The 27,524-nt window shown below is 41.6% G+C and overlaps 1 protein-coding gene and 1 long non-coding RNA gene across 3 annotated transcripts; one reads left to right on the top strand and one right to left on the bottom strand.

The window, feature by feature from the left end:
- Positions 1-240: 240 nt before the first annotated feature.
- LOC114295450 (G-type lectin S-receptor-like serine/threonine-protein kinase At4g27290) lies at positions 241-26,469 on the top strand. 2 transcript variants are annotated; one of them, XM_082887975.1, is made up of 7 exons: positions 241-1,623; positions 20,008-20,124; positions 24,839-25,008; positions 25,131-25,341; positions 25,430-25,667; positions 25,755-25,905; positions 25,994-26,469. In XM_082887975.1, the coding sequence occupies exons 1-7, from the start codon at positions 357-359 to the stop codon at positions 26,285-26,287; spliced, it is 2,448 nt and encodes an 815-aa protein (XP_082744101.1). In that variant the 5' UTR covers positions 241-356; the 3' UTR covers positions 26,288-26,469. The 2 variants fall into 2 exon arrangements, with proteins under 2 accessions (XP_082744101.1, XP_082744102.1); XM_082887976.1 differs by lacking the exon at positions 20,008-20,124.
- On the bottom strand, positions 20,679-24,846 carry LOC114303442 (uncharacterized). Its single transcript, XR_003643745.2, has 4 exons — positions 23,128-24,846; positions 22,964-23,031; positions 21,710-21,778; positions 20,679-20,952 (listed from the first exon to the last, which is right to left on the bottom strand). It is a non-coding gene; the product is annotated as an uncharacterized LOC114303442 (long non-coding RNA).
- Positions 26,470-27,524: the final 1,055 nt, after the last annotated feature.

The raw sequence follows: 27,524 nt of genomic DNA on the forward strand, positions 1-27,524 counted from the left end.
TCATCTAATATAAAATTATGGACTTTTCTTAAGTGTGCAACTTACACCTTACACTTACGCCTTTCTGTTTGCTGTCCTGTTTTATGTTTACACACCTTCCATTTACAGCTTTTGTGTTGATTGCATATGATGTACAACCTTAAGGGGTTGCACATCATAACAGTACCCTAAAATTATAAACCCAACATTTTTCATCAATCATAATACATGAAACTCCACGTGATAGTGTTCTAAGAGTACCCAATAACTTTCGAGAACCAGAACCATATGGTCCGTACCAAACGTATTCCATTAACATTATATAAAATCATGAATAAACAATAAGTTTGCATGTTTGGTGTAATTGAGATCATCAAATGATGGTTTTTCCACTCACTTTCATCTGCATTTTCACTCTTCTTCTCTCCCTCTTCACCAAACTCTCCATGGCGATCGACACCCTATCTCCAAACGAAACACTCGCCGACAACGGTAAACTGCTTGTCTCCTCTGGCGAAGCGTACGAATTAGGCTTCTTCAATCCACCATATTCCAACAAACGCTATATCGGCATATGGTTTAAGAATGTCCCAATACAAACACCCATTTGGGTGGCAAACAAAAACAACCCAATATCAGATTCATCAGGCCTCCTCACAATCACCACCACCGGCAACATCATCATCACCAACCAAACAACCACCGTTTGGTCTTCCTCAAATTCATCACCACCAACACCACCAAACAATCCAATCTTGCAGCTGCTAGACTCTGGCAACCTTGTGGTGAAAAATGGTCGTGGCGATTATCTGTGGCAAAGTTTTGATTACCCATGCGATACATTAGTACCTGGCATGAAGCTCGGACGGAACTTGAGAACCGATCAAGAATGGTTCTTAACATCGTGGAAAACCTTGCAAGATCCATCTTCTGGCGACTATACGTACAAACTAGACCGTCGTGGCCTCCCACAAATAGTCCTTTACCAAGGATCAACAGTGAACTATCGAGGCGGTTCTTGGGACGGTGTTGGCTTCGGTGGAGACCCTCCTCTACCCACAAACGCCGTGGTCGATAACATCTTCATGATCAACTCAATCGCTGTTTACTACACCTTTAAGAACAGGGATGATACTGCTATTTCAAGGTTTGTAGTGAACCAGACAGGCTCGCTTCAGCTCCTCACATGGAATGAAAGGCTTGGCGAATGGTTCAATTTAATGACAATGCAACGCGATGCTTGTGATGACTATGCAAAGTGTGGCCCTTACGGCATATGTCGCTTCTATGTTTTAGCTGCTTGTTACTGCCCAAATGGGTTCATACCCAGATTGCAACAGGAGTGGGACAGGGGTGATTGGTCAGGTGGGTGCGTGCGGAGGACACCAATGAATTGCAGTGCCCCTCAGGGATTCAGAAAATTGCCAGGGTTGAAATTGCCAGACTCATTGTATTTCTTAGTGAATATGACCAAGATGAGTCTGGTCGACTGCGAAGAGGCTTGTTTGAGAAATTGTACTTGTGTTGCTTTTGCACTAACTAGTGTGAGTGGTTGTATGGTATGGTTTGGAGAGTTGCTTGATATGAAAGAGTTTAGTGAACATGGACAAGATTTGTATCTTCGGATGGCTGCTTCTGATCTCGGTAAGTGTTTGCCATCATTTTACCCATTTTGATTTATGTTTTTGGTTAATATAATGATGCTGTTATATGCATTTCTTTTTTTTTTTTAAATGTTACTTTTGTCATTTTTATTTATTATTTCATGAGTCAATACCATATAAAAAAATGAAAAATGCCTCATACACTCACTGGGGGTTGACCCAGAGTGAGGTGGCACTCCATAATTGGACCAAAAAAAAAACTGTTTTTTTTTTTTTTTTTTTGGGTTTCGGCCAGTGGGGGCGCGACACCTCACTGGGGTGCGACCCCCACTGGGGGTATGCAGCAGTGTTGATAAAAAAATAGACATCTTTGCACTCGTGATGTGTCAACAATGTTGGGATTATTACATATCTCAAATATATAGTAGTGTAGACACCCCATTTTTGACCGACCTTAGTACTCAGACGTCACCAGTTGAGCACTCGGTGATATTGCATATTGTGCTTGTTCAGAAGTTTCAGAGTCTCAGCTGCGAGCCTTGCCTCCGAACTTCCGGACTCTTTCATGCTTTGCCTCGGTTTGCAAACCAGGCTCTGTTTTCTCTGTTTTCTCTTCCCGAAGGGAGGGAGAGGTCTCGTAGATCATCTCTCAGTGGCCGTAGGCTACGTTTCGTGGTCGTAGGCCGTTTTGCCCGTTTGGAGTCCGGTTTCCGATTTTTCGGAGCCGTTGGCCGTGTGCCTCGGTTCGGGACCGCTTAACTACCTCCGTTTGCCTAAGTTTTGGCATACATCTTATTTGCTCCCTTTTGAGGGACACTGTGGTCCGAGAGACCAACTTCGTGGTCGAACACCACTCCCGGTGCCCAACAATCAGTTTTCGGGGCCCCGAACTGCGCGTTCCGACCCCCGAACCTTCATTTTACATCGGTTTTGGTTTATTTTTGGCAGGGACCTCTGTTTCATTGCTAGGAAGGTCATAGGAGGATGGGAGGCCAGTAATTGTTCTGTCAGCCAACTTTATCCCTTCATCGCCCTCCGTCGCCCGTTTTTTCTCACTTCAAAGCCAATGTTGACCACCCTTGGGCCATTTTCTTGCACCCTAAACCCCATATTTGTGATGTACACATCTGGGAGGCCACCAATATTTGGTGGCCGGCCAGTAATTGCTTTTGAACCTTTTGAACCCCTTTGAAAAGTGGGTTGTTCTCCCTCCTGGTTCACTTTCTCCAGTTTTTGACCACAGGGCTGTGTTGTGCACACATGGGAGGCCCTCTTTCTGTGGTGGCCGGCCATTAATTCTCATTGACCGTTTTGACCTTTGGCCGGCCAGCCATGGAGAAAGCCGGCAGGCCACCTGCAACCTCAATAACCGGTCGGCCATGCTCCTTGCTGCAGGCACATTCCAAATATGCATCTCTTTTCCCCCCAGATTGTGTATCTGGGGGGGTGCATTTTTTGAGGGAAACTTGGATTGTTTTCCCTCCATTTTTCCTCCCTTTCCCCCCCCCTTTTTGCCTATATAACAGGGGCTCTAGCTCTGTTATTAGGGTTACGAAAATCCCCCTCAAGCCCTTTGCATTATATCTCTCTCCCTCTCTATTCCAAGCTCAAAACCTTTCAAGTCCTATACCCCTTTCCACAACACCACCAAGCCCCACCCTTCCATCCTCCATTCCAAAAGCTGGAGGTTGTTCTTCAAGGCCTAGGAGCCACCAAACTCAAGCCAAGAGTTGCCAAAAGATTGGTCTTCAAGGGTAAGTTCTATTTCTCTCCTTTTGGTCCATATTTTACATGCTATTCCAGCTCCTTATGCTTGCTGTTTTGGGCTCCGACCCTAACTGGAGTTAGGCTTATTTTGAGCTCATTTTCACTTTTTTTTAAGGGCCTCTCACTGTTTGAGGCCTCCTTGTTTCACTTGCTTCATTATCTCCCTTGTATGCCATTTTCTTGTGTAGTATTTTTGGCCCATGTATAAATTGTTTTGAGCTTTGTCATGGACTGAGAAAGGGCTTATTTTGAGCCCTTCTTCAACATTGTTGAAGGGCTCATTGCTGTTTGAGGCATCCTTTATATACTTTGTGTTATATCTCTCTTTTTGGCCTTATTTTGTGTAGTATTTTAGGCTTGCATGCATACTATTTTGGGTCTGGCCATCAACTGTAAAGTGTAATATTTTGGGCCCCTCTTCAACATTGTTGAAGGGTCACTTTGTGTTTAAGGCCAGAAACCACCGCTTGCTTCTTTGTTCCTCTTTTGGCCCATTTCTTGCATGAGAGCTTAGCCATACCTGTGTTGATTTTTGTGGTTTGTTGTAAACTGTAAAAGGTCATATTTTGGGCCCCTATTCAACATTGTTGAAGGGCCCTCATCTGTTTGGAGCCAGAAGCTGTGAGTTGCTTCTTTACCTCACATTTAGGGCCATTTTTGCATGCTAGTTTTGCCCTATTTGTGTTCATTGTTTGGCTTTGCTATAAACTGGAAACATGCTTTTTTTGGGGCTGCCTTGAATCTGTCTTCACATGCCATGATCAAATAATGCATGCTTGATGTAGCTACAAGTCATTTCATGTGCTTAATCTTGCATTTCGGGACCATTTCATGCATCGGGTGCTATATTGTCATGATTCGGGGCTGTTTCGGGTCATATTTTAGCGCTGAAATTTGCATGCTAGCATATCATATTCCATACCTTGCCATTGTCTTGTTAGAGTGGCATTTCGTGCCTTAGGGTCGGTCCTCGGTTTGCGTGCATGCGTGCACGTACTTCGAGAGCCTCATTTTCATCTTATGGCCTCCTATGTGAGTGTGGCTGAGGTCCACTCATGTTGGTGTAAGTCCATTATGTATTGTGTATGCCATTTTATTTCATAGCATTGTGTATGCTAGGTTGTATGTTAGCGCATTGTGTATGCCATGTTACCTCGTGCATTGTGTATGCCATTTCATAGCATTGTGCATGCTAGGTTGTATTTTAGTTGCATTTCATGCATATCATGCATATTGCATCGCGTTCGGGATAGGAGTTAGCCCGAGCATGGGAAACGAGGTACATTTCGTACTCCGAGTGACAGAACGTGTCTCAATTCCCCAGTCACCGACACCCCGGATTATCCATGACGGAGTTAGGTTTTGGTTGAGTTTTTATGTGCATTCATTCCATATTGAGTCGTGCAATTCGACTCCTCGGCCATTATGCATCGATATGCATGATTGGTGGCACGAGGATCGAGACATGCATACATTTGTGAAAATACATTGCTATGCCCCTCTCTTGCTCTCTGTTGCAGCAAATCAAGAATCAGCAGTCTCCCGGAGCTTGGCGCGCTTTCCAAGAATAATTGCAAAACAGAGGCTAATTGGGGCATCCCAGTGGATTTCTGCGTAAGGCAGCCCAAACATACATCATTCATCAGAGTCAAGGCAGTCCCTAACTTGCATGCTAGTTTACAGCTTACCTAGTTCAATTTGTTAATTAATTAGGATTCTGTAATTATTTGGACTGTAATATTTATTCGGGACTGTAATATTTATTCGGGACTGTATTATTCTTTCGGACCCTCTACACGAGGGCAATATTGTAATAAGTGTGCGTGTGTGTGATGTATGTCTTCCAACCCCACGTCTTTCTCATTTTTATTTACCAGCTTATGATGATTAGATTAGGGCATATTTCAATTAGCATACAGTATGATAGCATGTTTGCATTCATTCATCTGTATTGCATGCACCGGGCTCGCCACATCATACTAACTGCATTGTATTTTCAATTCCAAATTGAATACATGTTAACTGTAGCATTTCATATGCCATGTTTAGAATAGTCGAGCCTGCTATAGTTGCATTTTGCATGTGTTGCATTAGGCATTTCTGTATAATTAGGATCATGCATGGATTTCTAATTAGCTTCTGTTTTGGCTTGGAGTACTCGGTGAGTTTTATGCTTTAGCATCCTTGCATGCGTGTGAGTGCTGCCATGATAGTATGCTTACCATGAGGCAAATTGCTTATGTGATATAACTGCCTGAATGCCTGTGGGTGAAGGTTGGGTTATTTGGATTGGAACAAATCATTGACTGTGAGTTTTAAGCCCACTAGATAGTGGCAAAATCATGTTTTCTAAACCCACCCGAGGGTGGCAAATCCACGTCTTAGCCTACTTGTGGGTAGCACCATCAAACCGTTTTCAAATAAACAAACATGAAATGTTTTGTTCCAATTCAGGCGACCCAGTCTATACTTGTATGCTGTGCGCATCACATAGTAATCTAGGCTAATAACCGGAATAAGAACGCATAATGTTTTCAAAAATAGATATCATGGTTAGTAGAGGCCGATCTTTGATCGGGCGAGCGGGGGTGCTCACGAAGTGACCTTCCCCAATCGTACCCAAGTTCCCGAGCTGAGGCAACTTTGGTGATGACGGACACGTGGCCTTAGGCAACGAGTCAGGGTTTCCTAAATTTCCCAAAATAAAATATTTAGGTGGCGACTCTGTATCTGGCGAAGCAGTCCATGTTTGGCACTTCTTTCAAAAATCTGTTTTCTCAAAACGATTTGCCGGATTTGGACTCTTTGGTTCAGATTTAGAACCGTGACAATTTGAGAGTCCTGAGCTGTAGTGACCCCAAATGAACAGATCGGGATCACCCTCCCGCGGCATTCGGGGACGTCTACAGTTTCTGGCGACTCCGCTGGGGAGTTAGAGAACTTGACTCGAACTCATGATATCTGGTTTTGACTACACTTGCGTGTTTCTTTGCATTGCATTTGCATTTGTGCGCCTAAGACACCGTGTTTGCCATCTGCTATTCCTGAACGGTTTGCCAGAGGCTTGTCTTGTCAAGGCATGACCATAAGGCTGACCGGTTGTGGGCTCTGCTAGTATGGGAACATAAACCCCGGTTTTACTGGGGCACCCTTTTTGACCATTCGACCTAGTGCATATTCGGAATCCATAGTGACCATTCCAAACTAGGACAGGTTGCTTACCCGATATAGGTTGTTTGAAGCCGCTGCGTGCGTTGTGAAACCCTAGCTCCTAACAAAATAGGACAGGGAAACCCTACCCCAACATAGGGGTGTTTTGGCTCTCACTTGCCTGTTATGTGCTTTTAGAGTACGTCTCTATAGGAATGCATGTATCAGTTTGCAAGTTTGGGCATCAGGCCTGCGGGCACCAGTTCAGTACTTTGGGATTCAGCTCACCTGAGGGTATCAGTTTACGGGCAGAATTTTGGGCAGAATTCTGTAGGAGGCACAGTCATCCTGCTACACTCGTATCTGTTCTGGTGAAATCAGGCTGAGATGTGGCATGTTTTCTCTTTTGCTAGATAGTCCTGGAACCATAGTTTCAGAAGGCTCCAATATCCCCCAGGTACACCGAACTTGTGTTGATAGACTTTATCGGGTCAGAGATTCAGTTCAAGGGCAATAGAGGTAGGGTAAAAAGGTCAGTCAGGCATAGACCACCAGTACAGTAGCTACCAGCTCAGTGGTCTTTGAACAGCCAGGTTGAGATTTTGAGTCTACTGTAGAGATAGATATACTGGTGGTTCAATTAGATCAGGACAGTATGTCAGGCTTAGAAGAGATGGTGCGCCAGCTCCAGGATAGTATGAAAGCCATGCAGCAAGATGCTGTCCGTCAAGCGGAATTCGCCAAGCAACAGGCTGTGGTCATAGCCCAACAGGCAGAGACAATTGCCAGGTTAGAGCAGCAAACCGGAGTATCTACTTCACACCAGGCTCCTCCCCCACCAAGAGTTCCCATACTCGGGGAGGCAACCCACGTCCAGGATGATACGGACATTCCAGGCGGGCCAGCTCCGCCCCCGGTTCTACCCCAGCTGTCTAAAGCACCAATCAACCCACCGGACTCCCCCTTTGAGCTCGAGACGGATCCCATGACATTGAAAGTGAGCAAGCTTAAGAAATTGCTCAAAAAGTCTCAGGGGGCCCACTCTATTCCCGATATAGAGGACGGTTATACCGACTCAGTGGTGACATTACCGGATCGGTTCAAGATGCCACATATCAATCGCTTCGATGGCTCTGAAGACCCAATGGTGCACCTCCAGCTGTTTTCTGATATCTTGAGGCCAATGGGTTTGACCACAGCCCAGAAATTGTCACTCTTCGGCCGAACCCTGTCTGGGATAGCCGCAATCTGGTATGCAAAATTGGAGAACTCTGTGAAATGGAACTGGTAAGAGCTAGCTGAGGCCTTTATTGCTCAATACTCCTACAACACAGAGATCGAGGTCACAACTCGTGATCTTGAAGTCACCCGCCAAGAGCCAAAGGAGGGTTTCTCAGAGTTCGTGACGAGATGGAGAGCGAAGGCCTCAATGATGACTACAAGGCCTTCCGACAAAGATCAGATCAGGATGATTATCCAGAATCTACATGGCAAGTTGCTACAAAAGATGGTCGTTCTACCTCTGTTTACCTTTCCAGCCCTTCATGAAATGGGAGTTCAAATCGAGGACGCCATCAAACAGGGGGTCTTCGCAGAAGATAATGAGTCTTTGGAGATGAATGTTGCTCGCAGTTCCAATGCTGCTACTGATGGTAGCACAGCTGCGAAATGCTCAAAAGTAGACACTATCATCACTTCCCTCAATGACCAAGAACCGACCACTTCAACTCGGCCCCAAGCCCGAAAATTCCATCCTCTTTACATGAGTCTCTCCCAAGCTTTGAAAAAGCTGCAAGAAGAAGGACACCTAGAACTCCCAGAACCCCAACCCCTTCCAAATCCTCTTCCAGCAAGATATGACCCAGTTAAATACTGTGCCTATCATCAACAACACGGTCATGATACGAACCGTTGCATCCGCATCCGTCATAAGATTCAGGATCTTATTGACGAAAAGACCCTAGCTCCACCCAAAGGACCTCAGGTTAGTACTGACTCGTCACCTCCCCATCTCAACCTCATCCATATACTGCCGTCCACCTATGACCCCAGCATATACATCACCCCGGCCCATCTACCCAAGCCTGAGGTGTTTATCCCGAAAAGCATGGACTTATGCATGATGGGTGCATCTGAACCCCAATCATCCCAAACCCGTAAACCCACTACTTCTGAGCTAAAGAGAATGATCGAAGACCTTCAAAGAACTATGACAGATCTAGCCTCTGGGACATTGGCTCCATCATCGACCACAGCACATGCTAGGAGTTTCACGACAAAAGGCTCCCCAATCTTGGAACGGGCTATATTTGAGGAATGCCAATCCCTTGGCAAAGTGGAGGCGAGTGGAAGGAACAAGATAGGGGCGGACATGGATCCCCATGAACATCTTCTGTTGGCTGTTGAGGCTTTGAAAGCCGAGGGACTGAACAAAGAGCAAGTGCTCACAGTTGTTGCAAAAATTGTGGACGACACTTTTGCCACTCAGAATGAGAGCATTTTGAATCAAGGGGCAAGCCGAGAGAAGGGTCGTTGTATCAGAAACGTTCCTTTCAGCTATAATCCTGCACTCAGAAGAGATCAACAAACCAGGCCAGCACCTGCCAAGCCCTTTGCTGGTGCGTCCAGCAAAAATCCACAAACTTTGAAGTACCAACCCCGAGGTCAAAGGGTCTTCCATGCCCTCCACATGCCTTTGTCCAAAGCTTTCCAAATCCTTATAAGACAAGGCCATCTCAAACCCCTTGAGTCTCGGCCTCTCCCGAATCCTCTTCCGGCTACGCATGATGCTGCCCAATACTGTGCCTTCCATCAACAAACCGGTCATGGTACTGACAATTGCTCTCGTCTTCACCACGAAGTGCAAGATCTGATTGACAACGGGGTCATCCTCCCACCAGCTCAGCAAAGTCTATCGCCATTGGATCAGTGAACTTGGGGGATAGTGCAAATATGTGATCAGGGGATGAACCACCTGCGGGCGGCACTCAGTTTACTCCAGATGTGGCGTGGGGCACGCACTGTTTTGAGCATTTGCGAATGATGGTTTTTGTAGCTTCTGACTTGGGTGTTGAGTCAATTCTGTGGTTTTGTTTTGAGTCTGTCTCTTTGTTTTGAGTCAGTCTTTTTTTTTTTATTAAGGGTCTGTCTTGTTGTATCGAGTCAGTCCTGTTGTATAGAAGTCGGGTGATTCCGGGGGTGTTACTTCGGATATCACTATTTTGCTTTGTGTTTGTCCTTTTGTTTTCTTTTGAGTCTGTTTCTGCCAGGGAGCCAGTAATGCCAACCGATTTGAATGAACAGCAGTGGTTTTTCATGCTTTTGTGTTTGCTTCTGCCGTGTGCCAATTGTGCCAGAAATTCTAAATGAGATGGCAGTATTTGACTAGAAGCTGTGTCTTTTCTGTGCCTTGAATTCATTGCATCGACCTAAGTTTTCCAAAACATTTTTCGAAACGTTGTGATAAAAAACGAAGAGGAAGGAATTCCTTGGGTTTTGTAAAATTTGATCAATTGAGAGAAAGAGAGGCGTGCTAAGCCCTTAATGATTGAAATCATGCTTGTTAATGTGAGTACTGGGAAGGATCCTGGCTTGATCCAGGTTGGTTCTACACTGTCTTCAGCACGAGCGACCGGTCACTTTCTTAAAAGATTTCAAAAAAATGTTTTGCGCAGTCCTGCGAAGACTTGTGTGGAATCGCTCTTGAGATTGTGTAGCCTAGGATCGCTCTCAGCCTCGAGACTTGACCCCTCATTTTCAAACCTTGGACTTAAATTCAGAATGTTCAATGGCCAACCACAATGTGGGGCCTGTGTGGCCAGATTCAAAGCAGCCCTCGAACAAGGGGCAAGAAAGTCAGATCAAGAAGATCAGATGCGATCAAAGGAAGCTTGCAAAGCTTAATCAAAAGCACCCCTCGAACTAGGGGCAAAGGAATTTCAAATGTGCTCGAAGAGTCAAAGATGAAGAACGGCAAGAATGCCAAATCCCAGAAAGAAGGAAGGAAGAAGACACTGCTGAAGAACAACTGAGTTCCTATCCACAACACTAGGAGCAAATTCAGCCCCCATTGGATGGACTCCAACATCACCAGCGAACAACAGCCATTCTCCTGGATTCAGATGACTTTAGGATCCCAAAACCATTTGACATGGACGAAGCTATACTTTTACCCTTGAGAGGCTCACTGGGCCGAAAACTCGAAAGGGCGGCCCAGGCAAAAGTTAGAGCAAGAAAAGAAGAAAAAGAACAAAAAAGAAAGATAAAAAGAAAAGAACAAAAAAAAGAAAATCAAAAGAAATGAAAAGAAAAGAAAAGAACACAAAAATTGAAAAGAAGAAAAACATAGCTTGCAAGGTTGAAAACCTGCAAAGGGCGGCCTTGGCAAAAGTTAGAGCGCAAAAAGGAGAGGTTAATACCCGAGTGTACCTTAACCCCGAACTACGTAAGGCTTGATTCCCATCTTTGGGATACGTAGGCAACTTCATTCTGAAGTCCAGCCATAAACACTTCCAAATCGACTGTGTCCATGCGATGGTTCTGGTCTTCTTTTTCTTCTCTGTATCTGAGAGTCTGGTTGTGTTCGTCGCTCTGAGGACTGACTACAATGCGCTGCGGTGCTATCCAAACAAGGGGCAACTTTCCGTTGCCATTCAAAACGCCGCAGTGTCATTTCAAACAAGGGGCAACTTTCCGTTGCCATGTAGTGTCCTTCAGACAAGGGGCAATTTTGCATTGCTATGGATCCGAGGTTGTGCATCTCAAGAGTAGGTTCCGTGCTCGTTGAGCAGTGGTCGTTTGCAAAAATAGTTTTTGAGAATTTTTACTGAGGTTGACTAATCTTCTCGAAAAGTACTCCATTTTTCAAAACTGGACCATTTCTTGGACCCAAAAAAGGAAAACCCTCAGTGCTCATAGCCTAACTTGCATGATTTTAAATCAGAAAATCGAACAAGCGCGTTAATCTAACTCTCATGTTGGTCAAAACTGTTTTAGTAGAAAGCCAAAACAAAAAATGGTCAAATTGATGAACTAGGGGCACAGTTGAGTTAGGCTTCCTGTCTTTTCCTCGTTGTCAATGCATTTGCCAGAAAGGGCACTCTACTTGCCAGAAAGGGCATCGTATTCGCCAGAAGCGGGCACAACTGAAGTTAGCAGAAAAGGGCTGAAAGCTCTCAACATCATCCAAGCAGCGAGGTATCAAGCCAAGTGCAAAGCACGAACTGGAATGATCTGATCACGTCCAAACTCCCCGGTGGAGCATCATCAACCAATGTCAATTACAGATCTGCTGCACATCCAGCCGCATCACAACCCCTCTGTGGGAGAAACTCACTGTTGTGAACAAGAAGAAGAATCTATCGGAATGCTAAGGGCAAGAGCCCGTAACTTTCTGTTTGTCCATCAACCACCCAGAGGAGGGATAAAAAATGAGAGATTGAAGAATAAAGAGATGTGCGCTGAGAGAAAAAGTGAGAAAAGGGCTTTTTCAAAAAAACAGAGCCTGAGGGCCGAGTGATGTGAGAACCACAAATGAGAAAGGGTGGGAAACAATACCCGAAGAAACTGGCTCCTCGTGCACCGAGAGGTCTCTCGCCTTTGTAACACAGCTGAGTGTTGTGTTTGTGCGTTTTGTTTGTCTTGTTTCTCGTTTTAAGTCGTTTGAGTGTCAACAAATGTGTTTAGGTCATTTTACCTTGTTTTTCCTTTGTTGAGTTGTGTTTAGGTCGTTCTACCTTTGTTTTCCATTGTTGAGTCGTTTTGGCTGTGGTCAGTTGTAGGCTCAATACTCGGTTGAGAACCCATTTCTCATTTCAATTTCAAAAATCGTTTTGTGCTCAGAGTGCCGTGTCGTTCTCCACATTTGTGCAAAAAAAGGATCAGTTCTTTCATAAAGCCGCAGGGTTCAACCCAAGTCATGTTAGAATAGTAAAACCAGGACCTATCTGAAGCTATATGGGTTCCAGACTGCAAAGCAAAAGAAAAGAGGAAAATTTGGAGCATCTGAGTTTGTTTCAACTTCTACAGGTTCCGTTTTTACATCCCGTATTTTCAGATCGGACTGTCTGTTCAGACTGAGCTGTGTGCCGAGTAAACCGAATACTGTGTTATGAGCTGCGTGTTCAGAATGAACAGTATGCCGATACGAGCTGTGTGTTCAAATTGAACAGAATACTGTGTTGACTGTTTCACTGTTTCAAGCCAGAATGGCGATCAGAAGTGCTCTCCCTGAGTACCGTTCCCCGTCAGAGTAAAGCGGTTTACCGCCACTCACTCCATAGGGTGCTTTCTAGAGTGCCGCTTTGTCTATTCATTGCATTCCCTAAACATCATGCTCTACATTGTTTGTAACATGTATTGTATCATCGCACTTGTTGCGTTTATTTGCATCTTGTGTTATCTTATATCATTTTGCGTCGTGCTGCGTTTAGAATCGTTGTCCTCCGGGACTTTCTCAGGTTGCGTTGTGTACGCATCTGGGCGGTTGTTTTTGGGCCTCTTCTCACGATTTCAGCGTGGTTTGAGTGTCCCGTTCCTTACGCGATTTCAGCGTGTTTGGAATTTTTTCTCAGGTTGCGTTGTGTACGCACCTGGGCGGCTGTTTGGACCTCCTCTCACGATTTCAGCGTGGTTTGAGTGTCCTGTTCCTTACGCGATTTCAGCGTGTTTGGAATTTTTTTCTCAGGTTGCGTTGTGCACGCACTTGAGCGGTTGTTTTGGGGGCCTCCTCTCACGATTTCAGCGTGGTTTGAGTGTCCTGTTCCTTACGCGATTTCAGCGTGTTTGGAATTTTTCTCAGGTTGCGTTGTGCACGCACTTGAGTGGTTGTTGTTTGGACCTCCTCTCACGATTTCAGCGTGGTTTAAGTGTCCCGTTCCTTACGCGATTTCAGCGTGTTTGGAATTTATCCTAGGTTGCGTTATGTACGCACCTGGGCGGTTATTTGGACCTCCTCTCACGATTTCAGCGTGGTTTGAGTGTCCCGTTCCTTAGGCGATTTCAGCGTGTTTGGAATTTTTCTCAGGTTGCGTTGTGTACGCATCTGGGCGGTTGTTTTTGGGCCTCCTCTCACAATTTCAGCGTGGTTTGAGTGTCTTGTTCCTTACGCGATTTCAGCGTGTTTGGAATTTTTCTCAAGTTGCGTTGTGCACGCACTTGAGCAGTTGTTTTCAGACCTCTTCTCACGATTTCGGCGTGGTTAGAGTGTTCTTTTCCTCACACGATTTCAGCGTGTTTGGAATTTATCTCAGGTTGCGTTGTGCGCGCACTTGAGCAGTTGTTTTCGGACCTCCTCTCACGATTTCAGCGTGTTTGGAACTTATCTTAGGTTGCGTGGAACGCGCTCCTGATTGATTCTCTTTGTTCTGCCTCCACTCACGAGTCCAGCGTGGTTGGAATATGTCACCCTTTGCATCTGTTGTACTATCTATTACATCACATCTGTTACATCCATTTCATCGTATCTGTTTTATTGTCTGGTCTAAGGAGACCTTAAATCCTGCATCATCATTCGCGTTGTTTTTGCGCGTCGCACTTGCATTTCATCACACTATCTTGTGCACTCCTGGTCTAGGAGACCTTAAATCCTCTAAAAGGTGCAATTCCTTTGGTGTTTGTCGTGCCCGAACGACTTCCAGTGGTCTGGTATAGCCACCTGCCTGTGTTTACGGTGAGTTCCTAGGAGACCAACTGAGACGGTGGAAACTAGAGTTCGAATGGCTCTTGCCTAGAACGCAAAGGTTCGGGATTGCCGAGACTAAAGTCTGGTTTAAATACCCAGGAGTATATCCTCGGCTTGAAATCTGTATGGCAGCCCCATAGATTGAGATAGCATGTGTATGCGCCTCAATTCTGGATACTGAATCAACCTAGTCTGTCACCCTATTGGAGAATAGGGAAAGCTGCGACCATAGTCAGGGAGAAAAGTAGTACCTGCAGTTCAACCAAGAAGAAGCGAGAGATCCCCAGCACCATGAGGCATGTTATTGTATGTACGGTTCATTTGAGGCTGGTGCGACCAGACGAACCGCGCAGGTATTGTATCTTCTCCGTGTGAGATGTGGCGAGAATTGAATAATTCTCCGCATTCTTGACTGCATGAAATGTAGTTGTTGCTTTGCATTCCTGCTTAAAACTGTTGCATCTATTGTGAATATGTGCTTCATTACAGCTTGCTGCATTTGCATGATCATTGAGTCACTTTCGGCGTCTTGCATTGCCAGTTGCATTTTGCCCTCCCTGCCTGCGGGCACATCTCTGTTTATCTCACCTGTTTGTCTAAGTCTTCGGCCTTGTCAAAAATGGGTTGTCTCTGGGCTTCGACATTCACTACCGCCAGTTATGACTTCCGAGTTCTGTCAAAGAGGGGCAACTGTAGACACCCCATTTTTGACCGACCGTAGTACTCAGACGTCACCAGTTGAGCACTCGGTGATATTGCATATTGTGCTTGTTCAGAAGTTTCAGAGTCTCAGCTGCGAGCCTTGCCTCCGAACTTCCGGACTCTTTCATGCTTTGCCTCGGTTTGCGAACTAGGCTCTGTTTTCTCTGTTTTCTCTTCCCGAAGGGAGGGAGAGGTCTCGTAGATCATCTCTCAGTGGCCGTAGGCTACGTTTCGTGGTCGTAGGCCATTTTGCCCGTTTGGAGTTCAGTTTCCGATTTTTCGGAGCCGTTGGCCGTGTGCCTCGGTTTAGGACCGCTTAACCACCTCCGTTTGCCTCAGTTTTGGCATACATCTTATTTGCTCCCTTTTGAGGGATACTGTGGTCCGAGAGACCAACTTCGTGGTCGAACACCACTCCCGGTGCCCAACAATCAGTTTTCGGGGCCCCAAACTGCGCGTTCCGGCCCCCGAACCTTCATTTTGCATCGGTTTTGGTTCATTTTTGGCAGGGACCTCTGTTTCATTGCTAGGAAGGTCATAGGAGGATGGGAGGCCAGTAATTGTTCTGTCAGCCAACTTTATCCCTTCATCGCCCTCCGTCGCCCGTTTTTTCTCACTTCAAAGCCAATGTTGACCACCCTTGGGCCATTTTCTTGCACCCTAAACCCCATATTTGTGATGTACACATCTGGGAGGCCACCAATATTTGGTGGCCGGCCAGTAATTGCTTTTGAACCTTTTGAAACCCTTTGAAAAGTGGGTTGTTCTCTCTCCTGGTTCACTTTCTCCAGTTTTTTACCACAGGGCTGTGTTGTGCACACATGGGAGGCCCTCTTTCTGTGGTGGCCGGCCATTAATTCTCATTGACCGTTTTGACCCTTGGCCGGCCGGCCATGGGGAAAGCCGGTCGGCCACCTGCAACCTCAACAACCGACCGGCCATGCTCCTTGCTGCAGGCACATTCCAAATATGCATCTCTTTTCCCCCCAGATTGTGTATCCGGGGGGGTGCATTTTTTGAGGGAAACTTGGATTGTTTTCCCTTCATTTTCCCCCCCTTTTTCCCTCCCTTTTTGCCTATATAACAGGGGCTCCAGCTCTTTTATTAGGGTTACAAAAATCCCCCTCAAGCCCTTTGCATTATATCTCTCTCCCTCTCTATTCCAAGCTCAAAACCTTTTAAGTCCTATACCCCTTTCCACAACACCACCAAGCCCCACCCTTCCATCCTCCATTCCAGCAGCTGGAGGTTGTTCTTCAAGGCCTAGGAGCCACCAAACTCAAGCCAAGAGTTGCCAAAAGATTGGTCTTCAAGGGTAAGTTCTATTTCCCTCCTTTTGGTCCATATTTTGCATGCTATTCTAGCTCCTTGTGCTTGCTGTTTTGGGCTCCGACCCTAACTGGAGTTAGGCTTATTTTGAGCTCCTTTTCACTTTTGTTTAAGGGCCTCTCACTGTTTGAGGCCTCCTTGTTGCACTTTCTTCATTATCTCCCTTGTATGCCATTTTCTTGTGTAGTATTTTTGGCCCATGTATAAATTGTTTTGAGCTCTATCATGGACTAAGAAAGGGCTTATTTTGAGCCCTTCTTCAACATTGTTGAAGGGCTCATTACTGTTTGAGGCATACTTTATATACTTTGTGTTATATCTCTCTTTTTGGCCTTATTTTGTGTAGTATTTTAGGCTTGCATGCATACTGTTTTGGGTCTGGCCATCAATTGTAAAGTGTAATATTTTGTGCCCCTCTTCAACATTGTTGAAGGGCCCCTTTGTGTTTAAAGCCAGAAACCACCACTTGCTTCTTTGTCCCTCTTTTGGCCCATTTCTTGCATAAGAGCTTAGCCATACCTGTGTTGGTTTTTGTGGTTTGTTGTAAACTGTAAAAGGTCATATTTTGGGCCCCTATTCAACATTGTTGAAGGTGCCTCATCTGTTTGGGTCCAGAAGCTGTGAGTTGCTTCTTTACCTCACATTTAGGGCCATTTTTGCATGCTAGTTTTTCCCTATATTTGTTCATTGTTTGGCTTTGATATAAACTGGAAGCATGCTTGTTTTGGGGCTGCCTTGAATCTGTCTTCACATGTCATGATCAAATAATGCATGCTTGATGTAGCTACAAGTCATTTCATGTGCTTAATCTTGCATTTCGGGACCATTTCATGCATCGGGTGCTATATTGTCATGATTCGGGGCTGTTTCGGGTCATATTTTAGCGCTGAAATTTGCATGCTAGCATATCATATTCCATACCTTGCCATTGTCTTGTTAGAGTGGCATTTCGTGCCTTAGGGTCGGTCCTCGGTTTGCCTGCATGCGTGCACGTACTTCGAGAGTCTCATTTTCATCTTATGGCCTCCTATGTGAGTGTGGCTGAGGTCCACTCATGTTGGTGTAAGTCCATTATGCATTGTAGATGCCATTTTATTTCATAGCATTGTGTATGCTAGGTTGTATGTTAGCACATTGTGTATGCCATGTTACCTCGTGCATTGTGTATGCCATTTCATAGCATTGTGCATGCTAGGTTGTATTTTAGTTGCATTTCATGCATATCATGCATATTACATCGCGTTCGGGATAGGAGTTGGCCCGAGCACGGGAAACGAGGTACGTTTCGTACTCCGAGTGACGGAACGTGTCTCAATTCCCCAGTCACCGACACTCCGGATTATCCATGATGGAGTTAGGCTTTAGTTGAGTTTTTATGTGCATTCATTCCATATTGAGTCGTGCAATTCGACTCCTCGGCCATTATGCATCGATATGCGTGATTAGTGGCACGAGGATCGAGACAAGCATACATTTGTGAAAATACATTGCTATGCCCCTCTCTTGCTCTCTGTTGCAGCAAATCAAGAATCAGCAGTCTCTCGGAGCTTGGCGCGCTTTCCAAGAATAATTGCAAAACAGAGGCTAATTGGGGCATCCCAGTGGATTTCCGCGCAAGGCAGCCCAAACATACATCATTCATCAGAGTCAAGGCAGTCCCTAACTTGCATGCTAGTTTACAGCTTACCTAGTTCAATTTGTTAATTAATTAGGATTCTGTAATTATTTGGACTGTAATATTTATTCGGGACTGTAATATTTATTCGGGACTGTATTATTCTTTCGGACCCTCTGCGTGAGGGCAATATTGTAATAAGTGTGCGTGTGTGTGATGTATGTCTTCCAACCCCACGTCTTTCTCATTTTTATTTACTAGCTTATGATGGTTAGATTAGGGCATATTTCAATTAGCATACAGTATGATAGCATGTTTGCATTCATTCATCTGTATTGCATGCACCGGGCTCGGCGTATCATACTAACTGCATTGTATTTTCAATTCCAAATTGAATACATGTTAGCTGTAGCATTTCATATGCCATGTTTAGAATAGCCGAGCCTGCTATAGTTGCATTTTGCATGTGTTGCATTAGGCATTTCTGTATAATTAGGATCATGCATGGATTTCTAATTAGCTTCTGTTTTGGCTTGGAGTACTCAGTGAGTTTTATGCTTTAGCATCCTTGCATGCGTGTGAGTGCTGCCATGATAGCATGCTTACCATGAGGCTAATTGCTTATGTGATATAACTGCCTGAATGCCTGTGGGTGAAGGTTGGGTTATTTGGATTGGAGCAAATCATTGACTGTGAGTTTTAAGCCCACTAGATAGTGGCAAAATCATGTTTTCTAAGCCCACCCGAGGGTGGCAAATCCACGTCTTAGCCTACTTGCGGGTAGCACCATCAAACCGTTTTCAAATAAACAAACATGAAATGTTTTGTTCCAATTCAGGCGACCCAGTCTATACTTGTATGCTGTGCGCATCACATAGTAATCTAGGCTAATAACCGGAATAAGAACGTATAATGTTTTCAAAAATAGATATCATGGTTAGTAGAGGCCGATCTTTGATCGGGCAAGCGGGGGTGCTCACGAAGTGACCTTCCCCAATCGTACCCAAGTTCCCGAGCCGAGGCAACTTTGGTGATGACGGACACGTGGCTTTAGGCAACGAGTCAGGGTTTCCTAAATTTCCCAAAATAAAATATTTAGGTGGCGACTCTGTATCTGGCGAAGCAGTCCATGTTTGGCACTTCTTTCAAAAATCTTTTTTCTCAAAACGATTTGCCCGATTTGGACTCTTTGGTTCAGATTTAGAACCGTGACAATTTGAGAGTCCTAAGCTGTAGTGACCCCAAATGAACAGAACGGGATCACCCTCCCGGAGCGTTCGGGGACGTCTACAAGTAGCATAACCGCACACATAAAATAGAGAAATGTACAGAAAATTTGCAGCAAAAATTTTTCTACATCTGTGAGAATGAAATTCACTCTCTTTAGAGTATAATGATGAGAACAAAAACTCAATACCAATATCCTATTTTTCCACTTAAGGGCAACTAAACCCCATGCCAACCAGCTTCCTGCTCAGACCCAGTGCCCTTAGTATTTTCTTAATTTCACCCCTATAGAATTCCCACAAGTTCCATATTTATAGACAAACTATGAAAATATCAATCCATACATAATGGATTCTTTGTGGATTCTAGACTCCACAAACTAATCCAAATACACCTAAAAAACCAATGGATCCTGTAGATTAGAAGGCATACACTCAACAAACACGGTATCTATCTAACATGTTAGTTACTCATTTTTATTTTGAATATAGTGTCGACAAATAAGATAATAAATAAAATATGATATATTTACATTATTGAGGCAAAAACAATCAATTTTGAATCGACCTTTGACTTAATATACAGGAACCATCCATTAAGAGTTGTCTTTTGCTCCTTTCGATACGCTATCTAGATCTAGTAAAAAAAAGTAGTCGGTGTTTATCAATTTGTGACAATGTTAGCATGACCTAGACAGAGAGTGCATTAAATTTAATAACATGGGCGAATTCAATACTTATTTATTTATTTATTTAAGTGAGTACATTACATATAATTTTTGGTGAGTACATTACACTATTTATTTATTTTTGACAAGTAGATTACTTGTCCCCATTGGTTAATTCAAGTACATACATCTAGAATTATATTAAAATGTTTTATGAATAAATTTTAATCTCGTTGGCTAATGTTTTATATTATGTTTTCTTATGTTTTTCGTGGATACTAAAAAGGATCCAATAAAAAGAACAAACGAACTGCAATGATCACATCAATAACAGTCATTTCAGGGGTTCTTGTCTTGAGTTTAATCAGCTGGTATTTTTTGAAGGAGCTTCACTTGAGAAGAGGTAAATATTTTATGCTCAAGTTTATTTATTTATTTATTTATTTTTGAAAAATTGTTTCAGTAGTTAATGCCATCCAACTGTTTGACATAATGTTTATTTGACAAAATTGATGTTCCACAAAAACTTGCATCTTAGCAACCCAAGAGTCAGGCACTCCTACCAAATTCACTGGTTCAAAAGTGTTTCACTATAGGAAATTAGAGTTTTAGCGGCGTTTCAAAAACGCCGCCAAAAACCTCAAAAACGCCACCAAATGTTACAGCGACGTTTAATATTTTCGTCGCTGATACGGCCGCGCAATAGCTTTGCAACATTTGAAAAACGTCGCTAAAAATATTAGACAGCGTTTTTAAAAACGCCGCAAAATGTTTGACATTGTTGGAACTTCCATTAGTAACAGATGACGTCACAATGGCGTCATTTAATGGTGTTTTTACCAAAAACGCCATTTATTTATTTATTTTTTATTTTTTTTTTGGGTGTGTTATCATATAAAACTGAAAAAACAGACCAACTTAGTTCCCATCAGTTGCTTTTGCAACAACACATACCAATGAAGCAAAGATGACATACTATTCAATCCAAAGTACCAATAAAAATTAACAGCTTTAAGCATCAATACAAATTAACAACTAGTAGCAAATCTAACAACAATACACAATACTCTAAATAGCAATTCACTACATCAAGCAATTCCAAAAGCTGCTTCTCACAACTGGTCACATCAACCCAAACTTCCACTTGAGTTGTTGACTTGTCTCCAAGGTGTTCAGAATTTGCAAGTGTATGCCGATTAGCACCAATATTGACATCTAAGATTTCATTTCACTGCATCACATTGATTAATCAAATGCACAGAAATCTCCAGCTTAAAATCTTACTGTATGTTAACCCCCAAAATAATGAAATCACAGATTTCAACAATGTATTTCATACCTATAAATTACATTAAGTGAAATGTTACACCATGTCTTTTGATTCTAAATATGATGTAGAACATGCGGTGTCAGTTAGTTTAGGCATCTAGTCAAAGTTGCAAATTTGGGCCAGAACCACCCATGTTCGATCTGAAATAGCCCAACAACAAAAATTCACTGCTTCACCGTGACCTAAGCCACCAAAGTCTCTCATTTTGGCTCCCAAATTCACATTTGTTCCCCTTTCTTGAAAGTTTTAATTTAGTTATGACTTAATTTAGGAGTTTTCATTTTTTTTTTTTGACACTTTTCTTATACTTTATAGTATCTCAGTTTGAATCTAATAGAAATTTGCAATTGTTGGTACTTTTGTTCATTATTCTATGTCTTGTTAGGAATAGGATTATTATTTTATATCAAGGGTTGTAAACCTTCACTGAAGTATCTCAGTTTTAATAATATTGGTCTTTCAGTGAGGCTTTTTTAATGGTGGATCCTGGTCCTCAGAATAATATGCAATAAGGTGTTCCTACAATCAACATAAAACAAACACCCACAGACTATTAACATTTCAATACTACCATCCTTAACCCAAATTGGTTCTAACATTTCAATACTGCCACAGTTGAACCAGAGACACTCCGTTTATATATTAAGACCAACATTACCTTCAGCGTGGAACTTTCAGATGATTCAGCAAGCAATGCTTGCATCAACTCTTCCTTCTCCAATGCTAACTGCAAACACAAAGTCCAGAACTCGGTAATTCTAAAAGTATACTCAATAATATTACTTCAATTATTTCATTAGGAAATTAAAAATATCAAATATGAAAAAGGGAAAAATATAGATATCAGAACCTTACAAAAATGAAATAAAAAAGGTTCATCCTGCAAGAAACAAGTGAACTGAAATCCATATAAAGATGGAACACATGCTCATCTGTCCGTAATTGAATCTTATACTTACAGAACTTAAAGAATAAAATAGTCCATTAACATCTAGCATGACAGATATATAATCACAATGCCAACTGCAATCATCAAAAAATAATTCTTGGTTTCGAAACTATCCTGTAAGAGCATTGAAACAATCCTTGGGTTTACAAACTCGCTCTGACACATGCGATTCTCTTGGCAGCAACATAAAAGTAGGTTCCACTTAAGCTTTAAGCTTCAATTATGCCACAATCTAATAAAATTCATACACCAACACTATGTATATATAAGGCTAACGAATAAAAATAAATAGATATACTCAAAATAACTCATGAACAGATTTAAACTCCTAAATAACTCAAACTCCTAATTATTGCTGCCTTATCGATCTTCATCAATTCTCCCCACTAAGAAGAACTCCCATATGGAGAATAAAGAGAAAGATAACACTCAAATTATTCAGAATTAAAGTATCAAAGATTGTCCTTAACAATCGGAGTGGCAACAGTGATGAAGCCAGAGCATATTATTCATATATTTCAAATCAATGATGAAGCCAACACCATTCCAATTAGAAAAACTTCAATCACTTCCGATTCCTTTGAAACCAAAAATAAAAAAATAAACTAAAATAAAATAAACTTGAATAATAATTTGAAATTTTTTTTTTAAAAAAAAACCCCACTCAGAACACCCTAAACTCCTTGACATAAATTTACACCAAATTGAATTTTACTCCAATATTTACCAAATCAAGAAATTCTCAAATCTATATTCAAAATTAAATTCTAAACTAAGGTCTCAAATTTTCCACTCTGCCATTAGTTTTTACAATACAGATTCAAATAGCTCCCTTCTTTTTATGATTGAAAATAAAGAGCAAATCCCAAGTAATATTGCAATTCTAACAGCATATATATATATATATATATATATAACTGTATACACAAAGAAGAGAGAGAGAGAGATCTAATAAAAACTTACAGATTTGAGAAGCCAAATCTCAAACAGGTTTCATGTAGATTAATCGACCAATTGATGAACGATGAGATCTAATAAAACAGAAAATCAGAAGTGAGAAGCCAGATTTGAGTTAGAATGTAAAAAATCTAATAAAAATAAAAAAACCTAAACAAATTGAAACTCACAAAATCGAAAGAGACAACTGCAAATCTGGAGAATCAACCTTCGAATCTTCAAGAATCAACCTTCGAATCTGATGAAGAGATGAGTACAGAGAGTGAGAAAGAGAATTCGAGCAAGAGCGAGAGTGAGAGTGCGACAGAGAGAATTTGAGAGAGAGCGAGAGTGAGAGAAACTACAAATCTGGAGAATCAACCTTCGAATCTTCAAGAATCAACCTTCAAATCTTCGACAAACTTCATAGATCTGATGAAGAGATGAGTATAGACAGTGAGAGTGAGACTGAGAGAGAGAGAATTCGAGCAAGAGCGACAGTGAGACTAAGATAGAGAATGAGAGCGAGAGACAACTGCAAATCTGGAGAATCAACCTTCGAATCTTCAAGAATCAACCTTCAAATCTTCGACAAACTTCATAGATCTGATGAAGAGATGAGTACAGAGAGTGAGATTGAGACCGAGAGTGTGAGAGAATTTGAGCGAGAGCGAAAGTGAGACTGAGACAGAGAGACTTCGAGCGAGGGTGAGAGTGAGAGTGAGAGTGAATTCGAGCAAGAGTGAGAGGGAGGGAGAGAGTGAGATAGGATATGTAACGGCGTCAGATATGCACCCACAACAGCACTGTTTTGAAATTTAATTAACACAGCACTGTAGTTTTTAATTTTTAATTGATCAATGATGGCGTTTTAATAAAAATGCCATAAAAAAAACATTGTCGTAGCTTGTTTTTGTTGTAGTGTTTGTATGTGAATGTTTTATTATATGCAGTTGAATGTACATATTTTTAAACTTGTTAATGTACGTTGACAAAATTCATTTTTTTTTTCAAAATTTTGAAGTCTATTTTCTGAATTTAAAATTTACCATTATGTCATAAATAAAAAAAAATTCTTAAATTTATGCTTAAATTTGAATTTTTCGATTGAAGTGTTTCATAACAACCAAAAAATTTGCTCAATTTTTTATTTATATAAAAAAAAGTTACTCAATTTTTTTACATTTAAATTTGAATATCAATCCTTTTTCCCATCTGAAAGGTCAAGGATCATCGTCACTTTGACCAATGAATAACATTAGGATGAAGAAAGAGAAAAGGTAGCATGTTCTTAAAATGAAGAAATCTCAAGGATCATTCTCACTCTAATACTCAAACATGTCTTAATATATGGTTATGATGACAAATAAGATTTTATGATAACAAATAAGATTTTAATTTGTCTAGTCTAGTTTGATTTTACATTGTGTAATGAAAAAAGAGTAAAAAAAGATAACAAATAATTAACTATTTGAGCCTAAGGAACTTCTATCTATGAGATCTTAGGTTCAAGTTGTGATGTCATATTTAGTTGATATGTGAAGCTAGTGGCAGTCGCACATACCCGAGTTTGCGCTCTTATCTCTCTTAGGATACATGTTTATATGTATCTATGCAACTACATCAGACAACTTAGCATGTGTCGCATATTTATGGCTCATTGCTTTAGCAATTTTGATTAGTGATATTTTAAGATCATTTAGTTTATAAAAGTGAATTGCATGATATTCAATTACCCTAGCAACTAAGTACAAAGACAAATAGCAAATCATAATAAATGTGTATTTTCTATTCTCTGCATCAATTTGGATTTCATCATTTTATAAGTTTCTATTGATAATAATAAGAGACGATAAATGTGTATTCTCTATTCTCATGTAAATAATTTTCCAATCATTACAGCTCGGAGATTGGATAAGAGAAACCAAAAGGTTCAAGACAACAACCAAAGAATTGTGGAGGAAGAGGACTTAGCATTACTTTTATTTGATTTGGCTACCGTTTCTAGTGCCACTAACAACTTCTCCTTAACAAATAAGATTGGAGAAGGTGGTTTTGGTCCTGTTTACAGGGTAATTTTCCATAATGTATGCAAACTTAACAATCAAATGTTGATTGCTTTATGCTTTAGTCATGATAAATTGTTTGCCTTTCTTGACTATTGAGTAATATCAAGGTTCATGATAAACCATAGGGTGAACTCACAACTGGAAAAGAAATAGCAGTGAAGAGACTCTCCAAAACTTCAGGGCAAGGCTTCACAGAGTTCAAGAATGAGGTCATCTTAATTTCAAAGCTACAACATCGAAATCTAGTTAGACTTTTGGGATGTTGCATTCATGAAGATGAGAGGATGTTGATCTATGAGTACATGCCAAACAAAAGTTTAGACACATTCATCTTTAGTTAAGATCTAAACACTTGAAATCTTCACAATCTTTACCTAAAGTATACTGAGTTTTTTAAACTTAGTTTAAATTTAAATTGTTTCAGATCGAACAAGAGGTATATCACTTGATTGGAAAAAGCGCATTGACATAATAGTGGGAATTGCTCGAGGACTTCTCTATCTTCATCGAGATTCAGGATTGAGAGTAATTCATAGGGATTTGAAAGCAGGAAACATTTTGTTGGACAATGAGATGAATCCTAAAATTGCTGACTTTGGGTTAGCAAGATCGTTTGGTGGTGATCAATTTGAAGAAAATACAAATAGGGTTATTGGGACTTAGTAAGTACATACTCTTTGTCTCTCACTTCTCTCGTTTTTATGTATAGAGCTTTCCATTTGACATATTTCCTTAATGATTGTGTGCAGTGGCTATATGTCTCTTGAATATGCAATAAATGGACACTTTTCAATGAAATCCGATGTTTTTAGCTTTGGTGTAATGGTTTTAGAGATTGTGAGTGGCAAGAAGAATAGAGGATTCTATGATCCTGATCATGACCTTAACCTTTTGGGACATGTGAGTTCAAAATTTAATGTTACCAATTGTATGAGGTTAGAATTTGTTTTATGGTGTGAATCAAATTATGAATTGTTTTTTGATGTAGGCTTGGAAGTTATGGAACGAAGGAAATCCCATAAAACTATTTGATGTTTTCATGGAGGATCCAGTTCCCACATCAGAAGTGTTTAGATGTATCCAAGTAGCTCTTTTGTGTGTGCAACAACGTCCTGAAGATAGACCAACAATGTCATCTGTTCTGTTAATGTTGGATAGTGAGATCCCAGTGTTGCCCATGCCTAAACAACCCGGCTTTTACTCTGAAAGCCAGCTTTCATCAACTGGGAAACATCATTGTACAACAAATGAAGTAACCATTACAATGCTACATGGTAGATAGAATTGTTGTTCTAATCTTTGTAAAAAAATATTTTCATAGCTTGTATTGCTTTGTAAATGTAAAATCTCATCTATCAAACTCGTAAATTTGTAATTTGTTTGGGGAATAGAAAAAGAAAATAAATTAATTTTATTACATGATTTTAATTATGCAATGAAAACGTTATTGTCATTTTAGTGAAATCATTTGGGATAATATTAATCATATAAACACTTGGCTTCATACCTACCTCTTGCTCTGTTAGTGACTTCAAAATTTTATTTTATTTATTTATTCAGTTTTTTTTTTGGGAGTCTTTCTTGTATTTTACTAATTGCTTATTGTAATTATGAAATTGATGCTCTTTACATCAAGTCCCCTACTGCTAATGTTTGGTTAAAGGAGAAACTAAGGTGTTAAAAAAAGGATAAATTATCACTTTTTATTCTTATAGTTTGACCCAATTATCATTTTGATTCATTTTATTTCAATTTCAACAATTTAGTGCCGACATTTTTAAGTTTTGATTGGTCATTCCAATATGAAAAAGATTGAACACTTGAGTTTGCTTAGTTATAAGTTAATAGGGGTGTAAATCTGGCCCGACCCGGCCCATGTTGGGCCTCGCGGGCTCCCTCCAAAATTTGGGTCGGGTCGGTCACGAGCCAAAAAAAATAGACCCATGGGTATTCGGGTCTTGGGCGGGCCGGAGGGTTGGGCCTCTGGGCGGCCTGGTGGGCCTAGGTCTGGCCTCGGGCTTGGGTCGAGCTTAGGTAGGCCTGACTATCTCTTTTTGTTTTTTTAAATTTTTTCTACCAAAATTTTATTATTTTAAACTAGAAAAACACTGGGCCTCGGGTGAGTCGAGGGGCCGAGCCTTGAGCCCGGCCTTGAGTGGGCTTTAAACGAGCCGATTAGGCCACAGGCTGGTCTTCAAAATGATGGCCCAAGTTCAGGGTCTCGGGATGGGGTTGGACCCAAACGGGCCTGGCCCACCCTATGCTACGGGCGGGCTTCGAGCCGTCCACGGGCTGTGAGCGATTTTTACGCTCCTATAAGTCAAGGTGTTTGAAAAGTTACTAAAAAAAATTTATATGACATTTGAGAGGATTCTATCCAAGGTGCTGTTGGGCCGTGGATAAACTACAGATTCTGTTATCACTGTCTTGGCAATGGGCCGTGCTTACCTTAAAAAATTTTAAAGCCTAAGCCCGGTCTAGTCTCAAACTCTTGGGGTTTTTTTAATCAACAGCCCGGG

This window comes from Camellia sinensis, chromosome 9 (genome assembly GCF_055761805.1).
Source record: "Camellia sinensis isolate YWXY chromosome 9, ASM5576180v1, whole genome shotgun sequence".
Taxonomy (NCBI): domain Eukaryota; kingdom Viridiplantae; phylum Streptophyta; class Magnoliopsida; order Ericales; family Theaceae; genus Camellia; species Camellia sinensis.

Coding starts and splice junctions, on each gene's coding strand:
- LOC114295450 (XM_082887975.1), top strand. CDS start 357: ATGATGGTTTTTCCACTCACTTTCATCTGCATTTTCACTCTTCTTCTC. Junction 25,668..25,754: donor AATAGGGTTATTGGGACTTA/GTAAGTACATAC, acceptor GATTGTGTGCAG/TGGCTATATGTCTCTTGAAT. Junction 25,906..25,993: donor ACCTTAACCTTTTGGGACAT/GTGAGTTCAAAA, acceptor TTTTTGATGTAG/GCTTGGAAGTTATGGAACGA.